Genomic DNA, 10,138 nt, shown 5'->3' on the forward strand with positions numbered 1-10,138 from the left:
ATATGGGTTTTTGTGTGGCCAGAATAAGAGGTGACTGCTTTTAAATATGGTAACTAGGAACATCAGCAGGTGGTCTCAGAATCAGGTGTCACCTCCTACTAGTTCTATTTTTGAAACAACAGAATAGGTTTGATTCTGTGCCATGATGCTTGGTAAGATAAGAAAGCGGAGCATCACCATTGCCCATCTGTTCAATGCACAGCCGGAAAGCGTTCACCTTCACCCGATCGAGGGCTCTGACAACCAGCTGCCAGAAGCTAGGGGAGCCCTGAATCTGGGCTAATTGAAAGGATCTGCAGCCAGCTATCTTCCTATTTAATAGGGATGTACTGTTGATGGAAATTACAAGCAAATTACAGATTCCAGCATGTCATGGTCTCACCAGACCCAAACAACGGCACATGGTGATAAGGACAGAGTGCTGCATGCTGGGACCTGCAGTCTCCATAGACCTCATTGCTTTATTAAAGAGTTGCTGATAAGCTATGATGTACTACAAAGCTCCACATCTTTCCTAGAAACTGTCCTTTCCTCAGCTGTGTTTATAATGGCTTTTATAATTTCCAGTTTTTCTGTTTGTTTTTATATGGATGTAAGAGGGTTTCTTTCTCTTCAAATCAAATCATAGGGCCTCATTGTTTCTATCTCAAAGTCTCTCTAATGCTGCTAATCTCATACTAACAGCCTACTGACACAGAAGAGACCACAGAAAAGACTGTTTGCCAGTGACCGTGTGCTGGTCAGATCTGGATTAATCCTTGAGGCGATTTACCTCAGGAGGCCTTGTTGCAGGTGCCTGTAATTCTTAACTCTCCTCGAACTGCCTGGCAAGAGAGGGAGGAGAGGAACCTGTGAATCCACAGCTGATGCAGACACAAACAAGGCCCCTCTGAAACTCACTTTTCTATACAAAATCAGGATGTCTGTAGGAAAAAAAATCCTTTCTTTCAGATAGAAGGTGAGGAGCATCAAGATCCCAACACAGCACACAAAATGCACTGTGATGCTGCCTCTTACTACCTGTCACTGACAGCAAGTTTGCTTGACTTTAGCTTTTCTGGTTGTTAGGAATTGTTATGCAGGAGCATGGGCAAATATGCCAGTTTCGTCCAGTGTTTCCATAACAGCGTAGCCCTGCTGTGTAAGCTAATTCAGGTACAAGAGTGACTATTTCAGCTTAAAACATAGTTTAAGCTGATCACATTTAAGGAAAGATGGAAAACCAGCATCATTCTTATTTGGCAATGAGTGTCCATGTGACGGTTTGGTTCACCACCCCAAGCGGCTTCAGGCTTCTCTCCAGGGCTGGACTGCACCTCCTACATTCACAGCACTGTGCCATGCCATGCCGACTGTGCTGCTTCATGACCCTACATAGTAGGAGAAGGGTGCTGGGATGACGGATCAGGCTGACCAGCTGCGCCTGACATCACTTGGCAGAAGAGAGTCCACAAGCTGCATCTGAGCTGCACAAGGAATATGCCCAACTGCCGGAGAGAGAAACGGAGGCAGGAGCTGATGCTGCCCATAATCAGGTCAAACTCTGAGGCTTTGCATGTGTCCAAGTTCAGACCTAGAGCATCTGTCATCTCCACTAAGATGATTCTATTTTGGAATTATTTCATTTTGCATGCTAACGAGTTGCCAGTAAAATAGGTAATTGTTCCTGGCCTGAAGTTAAACAATCCTGTTACTGAGTGACTATTATTCGCAGGTCAGAGAGCTGCAAGAGGTTTAGTCTTCAAGGCACCACACTGTCCCCTCCAGGAAGAGAGGTGAAGTACAAAAACATTCTTCCATGCCTTGCAAAGAAATTAATTTTACCTATATTTATTGTTATTACAAGGCTGCTCGTTCCACCTTGGCTTTTTAAACAACCACATTGCAACTCATACAGATCTTCTGTTTGGAGCAGCTCCTACCTCTCCCTGCCCCTTCCCTGCCTCTAACATAACTGCACAAGTGTTGCCCTCACAGATCCTTCCATAGGTCATTATTAATAAGGAGCATCTGCAGGGAAACAGGATCTGACTCACTCTGCAGCGCAGCTGCTCCTGCTGCTCACTTCCCCACCTGAAACAACAGTCCCATTTCAAAAGTCATCTCCATCACCGCAGCATGCAATTGCAACACCACCAATGCAATAGTGTGCCCTGCTAAGGGACAGAGTATTCTTGGCTGCTGCCCACGAAAAAAAAATCTTGAAAAATATCCTTGTGTATCGCAAACTTACCTTGGTTTTGATGCTGTCTCACTCCCTTTCTGAGTCTCAGTGTGGAGTATCCAGCCAGTGTGAGTCTTTTTCAAAATTGATTCCTTACCCATATTTGGGAATTTGTGCAGGGCACTAGCTGGTACAAAGCATGTTCTTCCCACAGTGCACTTTGGGACTTGTAGTTCCCAAAAAGGAATGTTGTTTTCCAAATTGTAAGTGCCAAGCAACCGAACAGAAGACTGAAACGCCTTTACCTCCACCTTTGTTCAGCTGCAGGGCCCTTCCCTTTGCAAAGTTTCTGTGCTGTAGATTTGCCTTAACCAGCCTGAATCCTCTGCAGTTAATGGCAGAGCGTGCAAACCCCTTGGGTGCACCACAGCAGCCTACTCCTGCGGCCACCGTGCAGAGTACCACCACCGGGGAAGAGCTCAAAAACCAGAGAGTTCTGATCAAGTTTTTGCTTGTGCTCTCCACGCTTTCTTCCCTGCTTCCAACACTGAAATGTCATAGAAACTCCCCTTTAACAGCTGTGTTTCACTGCTGAACACGTTCTGCAATAGCCTATTTTGGTGGTTTTTTTTTAAATTAAATAATCGTAGTAGGGTGTCAGCATTACGAAATAAATAAGTCCTGCCTCTCCTGTAGAGATTAATTTTTGAAGAGGGTTTACACTGACTGCTATAATTATCTTGCAACCAAGACTCCCTATTGTTTTTCAGTAACAACTGAAGAAGAATGTGAATCGTTGCCTGCAGGGTACTGATGGAGACGCTGTTACTACGCTCCAACTCCGGCTCCTTTAACAGCGCAACGTGTTTAACGCCGCGGGGTGACAGCAGGGCCCGGCGGGCGCGGGGTGACGGCGGGGCCCGGCGGGCGGGGCGGTCAGGGCAGGAGGCGCAGGGCCTCGCCGGCCGGGCTGCGCTGCCCCTCTGCTGCCCCTGCCAGCCGCCTCCCCCGCTTGCCAGGCCGCGGCGGGGACAGCTGCGGCCGGACTCCGAAGCGGCCGCCCCCGGGGCCCGTGGCTCGGCAGCGACGCGCCTGGGGCCGGCCTGGCGCCGGCGGCCGCCGCGGGGCTCTGCCCCGCCTGCTGACGGGGGCAGCCGAGGCGGCGGGCGTTGGCTCGGCCGTTTCCCCTTGGCAGCCGCATGAGTGGGAAACCGATGGGGTTTGGGCAGAGACCGGCACCGACCCCTGTCCCGGCACAGCTGAAGCCGTCGCGACCCCACAGCCGGCGGCCGCAGCCTCTCGGAGGGCCACCGAGACCGCACTTATAACGACTAATCCCCGCAGGGTCGGCTCTGCCACCGCCCCGGGAAGCCAGCGCACCGAGAAGCCGCCGCTCCTTCCCGCGCCTCACGCCGGCAGGCGTCGCCGCCGCTCCCTCCCGCCACCGCCAAGACTACGTGTCCCGCCGGCCTGCGGGGCGGGGAGAAGATGTCCGCCGGGGCGGCCCTTCCGCTGCCGGGGGGCGGCGGGGTAGGGGCTCCCTCACGGCCTTCCGGGGCCGGGGAAGGCCGTGCTGCTGCGGGAGGGGAGCCGAGCCCCGCGGGGGGCGGTGGTGGCGCTGGAGCCGCAGCCGGGCGGGCGGCGGGCGGTGGGGCGCGGGGAGGGCGGCGGCACTGTCAGCCCTCCCGGCAGCCCGCCCGCCGCCATGAGGAGCGAGTCTGTGGCCTGGCCCCCGGCCTCGGCCCAGGCGGCCTCGCTGCTGGAGGAGGCGGCGGACCTGCTGGTGCTGCACCGGGACTTCGCCGCCGCCGTGGAGAGGTGTGAGGCGGGCTGCGACAGCCTGGGCCCCGGGACCGGCCCCGAGAGGTGCGAGCGGCCGCCGGGCGTGCGGAGCGGGGCCGGGGCGGCGCTGGGAAGCGGCTGGGGGTCGCACCCGCGTCGGGCTGGCGTCTGAGCGCAGGCGCTGGCTGCCCTGCTTGTGCTTTGTTTTTTTTGGTTTTGTTTGTTTGGTTTTTTTAATATAGAGGGCCTTTGGGGTTTAACAAACGGTTTGGTTGTGGTTTTTTGGCGGAGTTAGGGACCTCTTAGGTTCTAATGTAAGTATTATCTGTATGAATGGCAGTAGCACCGATGGTCCTTGTTGTGGCTTTGGTTATTTTTTTCTTAATTATATAAATTAATGGCGGGCAGTGCGTGTTGGTAAAAAGCGAGTTAGTAACTGTCCAGAACCTGGCTTGGCTTTGGCTGCCGTTTGATAACGGCCTGGCCACATCGGCAGGTTTTGAATGAAGGAACGGGCGTGTTTGAGGGAAGCGCGGTGTGCCTGGGAGCCTTCCCCCTGTCCCAGAGACACAGGCGCGGGGCACCTTCTCAGGGGGTTGAATTTGCCTTTTTATCGGGGGTGAGGAGAGGGAAAGCGGGGGAAGCAGCTGCTGGAGCACTGCAGAGTACCCAGGCTATATTGAAGAGGACGCAAGGGGAAATGTGGTTGTAAGATGCACTGATTTAGGTGTTTCTTCATTACCAGTTCTGCAGAAGTGAAGTGCTCCCTTTGTGTTGTGGGGATCCAGGCGCTGGCTGAGATGAACCGGTGGAGAGAAGTTCTGTCTTGGGTCCTACAGTATTACCACGTCCCTGAACATCTACCTCCAAAAGTCCTGGAGCTCTGGTGAGTTTCTCTCTGTGACTGTCACATACACACAGGGCTTGCATTAGGTTTAATAGCAGGCCAGACTTGAATATTGTGTGATGTTTTCCTTTTGTGTGGTGTGAGTGAGGATGAAAGTGGATCCTGGGACAGGACTGTTCTTGACTTGTGTATGTTGGAGCATGCCTGCAGATTGTTTCATGGTGATAAAATACAAAAAGGGTGATACTGAGAAAGTAACATAAGTGGCTACACCTACTGTCTGCCTTGGAAATCTCTGTGCTTCAGGTGTGGACCCTGATACGTGTCTTCATGATAGCTGCTTGTGTGTAGTAACTGTCAGCAATCTCAACTTTCACAGAGTTAGTGTTTTCTAATATTTCTTTCTTGGTTTTCAGTATCCTGTTGTACAGCAAAGTGAAAGAACCCCAGGTGATGCTAGAGGCTGGCGGTAGCTGGCTCAGAGACCGAACCAATAAGAGCCTCCCCGAGTACGGTTCATTGCTGGAGCTCTATCTGTTGCATGTGTTGCTTCCGCTTGGTCGCTTTGAGGGGGCAGAAGAGCTTGTACGTGGATGTGATGTTTTTGACAGAGACCAGCAGCTAGCATTTCTCGGGGCCATTTGTGAAAGCCGATGTCAGTGGACTCAACGGGAGGAGATGCACTTGGCTGCTGAAGAGCAGCAAGATGCAGCAACAGAAACTGTTTTGGGTAGGCTTTCCCTCTGATGTTTGTGCTCCAGGTTGGTCCCTTACTAACAAAGGACAGCAAGTATTAACTACATATTAAGAATATTGTTGTTACAAACCAGCCACAAGGAAGTCCTGTTGTGTTATCACAGCAGGAAATGGAAGACTTAGTGATCCATTTGCTGACAATTACAAAATTTATTTAGTTTCTGCTGATGTCAAGAAATGAGAATAATTTTCCAGGTTCAGAAGCACTTCAGAATAAATGTGGTTTTGTTTTTTTGGTTTTTCTTAAGGTATAAAAGGGGAACTAAAAATACTTAGCAGTCCTTTAAGGGTACAGTTTGTTGGTTCTGTGTCCTTTCTGCTTAATCTCCATTTACAGCCAAGCCTGCATAGAACAATCTATTCCAAGCATTTAAAGTACTGCTTCCCCTCCAGAACCATAAATCACTTGACATCAACTCCCAGGAGACAAGCTGGCGCTACTGTGGTATAAGATCACATTATACTAAAGTAGATGCCTAAAAAAAAGGTTTAATGAATTTATTACAATATTGTACTGTTTCTGTTCCCTATTATAAAAAACCCCGACTCTCATGCAATCAGACTAAGAACAGTATTACTTCAGTATCTTAGTTTCTTATTATCTGTATCTATGTGATTCCTTTTTTTCTTTTTTTGACTTTACTTTCCCCTGGCAGCCTTTCTGTTCTTGTATCGTAGGTGCTCTGTCCCAAAAGCTTTTGAACATGTTGACATTGCTACGTAGAGCGCTGCGGTCCATGTCAAGCCACTTCTATTTACTTCCTTACAAAAAGGTTCTCTTGGCTACTTTTCTGCTGTACCTGGTGGTGGTGAGATTAGACCCAGGTACAGTATTGATATTTCCAATTTTTTTAATTCCATTATGATTACAGAGAAGAAAATACTTGCTTTTAATTGATTTGGCCTGTGTGAATGTCTCTTCTTTGGGAGACACCAATCGGATGACTAGCATCTTACTATTAGGCTTGTTTCAAATGCGTCCAGTTTCAATCCATGTAGAAAAATGTAGCTTTACAAAAGCCAGTTTTCTGAAAAGTTATTCCGTTCTTAGCTCTTTCCAATAGACAAAGTACAGACTGTGAGAGGCAGGCTGAGCTGCCCTAGACTCGGGTTCAGCCTCAGTCAACTTGAGGTGCTAGAACGTGAATGTCTCCTGGAAGAGTGATTGCCTAAAAGGCTGTTCTGTCAGGAGAGCGGAAAGTTGCCCAGGGCAGCAATGTAGTTGCACAATTGCTCTGCTTATGCTGGGGTGTCAGTAGCGATGGCTGCTCCTGTCGCTGAAGAATGGGCTGGTTCCGTGAGGTAGTGGTAGCAGCTGGGACATGGAGGGGATGGGTGTTTCCCCTTCTGCTGGGTGCTCCATAGCTATTCTGCAAATAGTTTTTTGGAAAGCACGGAAGGTCATTTGCTAGGGATGGGAGCGGTGCCCTGAGTGAAGGTCCAAGTGCTGAACCAAAGAAAGAAGACAGACAAGTAGGTTTCAACTAACTCTAGTTGGGATTAGTTCTTTCTTAATATGCTTAGTGTATCTTAGTTTTACCTTTCATAATGAAAGGCTCTTCTCTTTTTGTTTTGTTCTGCAGCTTCTCCCACATCACTGCCATTCATTTACAAACTGGTCCAGCTCTTCCGACAAGCTTGGGCAGCTGTATTTTCTCCAATCCATAGGCCTCCAATTCAGGACTAAGTGTCACAGAATACATTTTTCTCTGCTGCTGTAAAATTGTCAGCTTGTCTTGAGGATGTTAACAGGCTTTTCAAGGATGGTTGAAATCAATGTCCTAATTGAGATGACCACCTGTGAACTCCTGTGTGGTAATACCTTCATTTCTTCAGACAGGGAATGGTTTCGTATGAGTTTTGAAACCACACAGAGTATTCCTGACACTTTGCTTGGCTCTACAGCACCATTCTGTCCAACACCAGAGTAAACCACTCCTTCCATAATCTATAGCTGAATAAGAATCCTCCTTTTCAAACACTTTGCTTTGGATATAGCCGTTGAGTGAGGGTTGTGTAGCCAGTTATGAACTATGGAAGAAGGTTCCATCCTTGCAAATGCTGGGCAGTTCTCTGAACAAGTGAAAGTGTTCCTGGAGGCATGACTGTAAAAGACAACAGAGTACCGATAATTAGTGGAATATTCTGTTTTCCCTGAAGACATCTGAAAAGCTCAGTTCCTGTGGCATAGGGTTTAGAACAAGCATGTGGAACTAAAACACGGGAAGGTGAAGCCTATTCCACTTTGAAGGCTGTGGTTTCTCTTGTGACTGATGCCTCCTTATACAGGCATTCCTGATTTTAGTCATATTTAAGCCAGAAAGCCAAGGTGGTTGGCCACAAAGACTATTGTGCTGCACCTACTCTTCTTATATGCAAATTACAGCACTTTGTGCTTGTCTGATGCATAGTAATTCTTTGAAGCCTGTGGTGGTAAGGAAATAGATAAATTTTTTTAAACTAGATTCTGTATTATTGTCCAGTTGAACAGCTGAAGTTGTTGCATTGTTTTCCTCTTTCCCTACCTCTTGCTTTGTTCACGTAGATGTCAAAAAGTCTCTATATATCTAGAATTGTCCCCCCTGCCCCAGTATCTAAAGTCCTGGGTTACATGGAGCCATCTAGCAATGCTTATTGTTCAGGACCAAAGTTAGTTAATAGGTAGAAAGAGATACTCTTCTGAGATCCCAAAACTTTCCCCAGATCTGTGGCAAGAAAATTAATATCTTTGCTAAAGAACTGTCACCAGACTGACTCCATTTCCAATGACCAGGGGCAAAAATTGGAGGTTTGGGGTAGTACATTAATTTCTTCTACATCTATCCACCTATCATCAGTTGACAAAGAGTAAATTCCAAAGGAGAGAGCCCTGACCTACTTAAATACTGCTTTCACTGGAGCAAACTGCTGGGTGCTGGAAAGGACAAGTTAAAGGCAAGGAGCCTTTGTGGCAAACAAGTAGCCCAGCATCTGTGCCAAAAGGATGCAGGCTGACTGACGTTGGCCCAAACTACAAAATGGTGAACAAAGTAGCATTTGGTGGGTAAATTCTATCCAACACACCAAACCTGTGAAAAGTAGCCAGTGTAGATGCCAGTGTGATGTCTTGAACAGTACTCCCCTTCAGGTCTGTAGCAGTAGTCGTACACTGATATGGTGGCTATTTCTGTTTTTTTCACACAGGTAGCAGCCTGCCTGTGCCTTCAAACTGTGTTGCTTTGCTGTCTACCAGGACACTTCGAAAACAGCCTGCATCTTCACTGTTAAAAATAATTCTATGTCTATTTCTTCTGAAATTATCCCAATAGAGAAACACTCCCAGTATTAGTGTCAGATAAACTGGAGCAGGTCATTCATGAGTGCAGTAATGACCTTGCCTGGTTGTCTCAAGAGTAAAAACCAAAACAATCCTGTATCCTTTCCCAAGTTTTTGTCTCTGCTAGGACTTTGCCCCAGGAGAAGTAACACATAATGCTTTTATTTAAAAGTTACTTCTTACATACTCTGCGCACATAGGGAAGGGGCGCTCTCGATATTCTTGTAATCCAACTACAAGTGTAGTTGCAACTCTGCAACCAACAGTTGATGGAAACCAGGTAGAATAAAACACAGGAGCTCTGTCTGGAGTTGAGCTCTTTCAAAAAATTACTAAGTTGTGTTTACTGGCCCCCTGCTTTGCAAGGCCTCACTTTAAGATCTTTGTAAGCCAGTTAATGACATAGCAAAATTCAGCGACGTCAGGCCAAATTCTCACCAAATTGACTGTTTAGGCAACAACCATTTTTTGTTCTAGTTTTCTATTCCCATTTTTTTGTTAGGTGGCAGAGATGCAATTTTGGAGGTTGGGACCAGTGGTCTGAGCCAGCCATACATTGTGTTTAGAATGCTGTATGTCATGGTCATTCATTTACCAGGACTTTGACATTCAATTTGATTTTAAGTGTAGGTTGGTAACCTCCACTTTTTTTGAGTACTACTGATTTAGCATTTGTATTGTATTTAATACATCATGAGAGGGCAAGAAGGCAGAAACAAGCTGTCAGGTCTTTTTGCAATTAATACTGAAACTGCAGTATTTAATATTTACAATAAAGTCACTGCTGATTTACCGCTCTGTAGAGTTGCTTATTTGTGCTGTGATTAAGTGTAAGAGAACTTTTGCATTTAAAGTATTGATACTCCAGTTTTCAAATAATTTCCGGAAATGTTTCACTGTATGTCTTCATTGTACAGGCATATTTAAAAGAAGTAGAGGACTTAGTGTGAATCTGACGAGATCTAATCAACTGATTATGTTGGTAGGGTATAGGTCTGCATTTTCTTAGGAGTTCAGGGAGTGGTAATTACTTTCTGTGAAAGATCCAGCTTTTTTTGTTTTGTTTTTTAGATATGTGTCTCTGTGTACCTTGGGATGACCAAAACCAGTAATGCCAAGAATAAAGTACTTGCTGTTTATCTTTAGCTGTGTTTTTTCTCTGCACTCTCATTATATCATTGAGGGAAAAGACATAGTCATGGGGACTGTACTGTTTAAGCCCTGTTGGAGAGAATGTGCATGTATGCTGTGTGTATGTGAACTCTCTGCTAGT

At 47.1% G+C, this 10,138-nt stretch overlaps 1 protein-coding gene across 1 annotated transcript; it reads left to right on the forward strand.

Annotated features, from left to right (window-relative positions):
* The first annotated feature begins 3,563 nt into the window (after positions 1-3,563).
* On the forward strand, positions 3,564-10,010 carry PEX26 (peroxisomal biogenesis factor 26). Its single transcript, XM_055807602.1, has 5 exons — positions 3,564-4,030; positions 4,692-4,832; positions 5,210-5,523; positions 6,228-6,374; positions 7,133-10,010. Exons 1-5 carry the CDS (start codon positions 3,870-3,872, stop codon positions 7,234-7,236), a joined length of 867 nt encoding a protein of 288 aa, XP_055663577.1. The 5' UTR covers positions 3,564-3,869; the 3' UTR covers positions 7,237-10,010.
* The last annotated feature ends 128 nt before the right edge of the window (positions 10,011-10,138 follow it).

This window comes from Falco peregrinus, chromosome 6, assembly GCF_023634155.1.
Source record: "Falco peregrinus isolate bFalPer1 chromosome 6, bFalPer1.pri, whole genome shotgun sequence".
Taxonomy (NCBI): Eukaryota; Metazoa; Chordata; class Aves; order Falconiformes; family Falconidae; genus Falco; species Falco peregrinus.

Coding starts and splice junctions, on each gene's coding strand:
- PEX26 (XM_055807602.1), top strand. CDS start 3,870: ATGAGGAGCGAGTCTGTGGCCTGGCCCCCGGCCTCGGCCCAGGCGGCC. Junction 4,833..5,209: donor CCAAAAGTCCTGGAGCTCTG/GTGAGTTTCTCT, acceptor CTTGGTTTTCAG/TATCCTGTTGTACAGCAAAG. Junction 5,524..6,227: donor AGCAACAGAAACTGTTTTGG/GTAGGCTTTCCC, acceptor CTTGTATCGTAG/GTGCTCTGTCCCAAAAGCTT.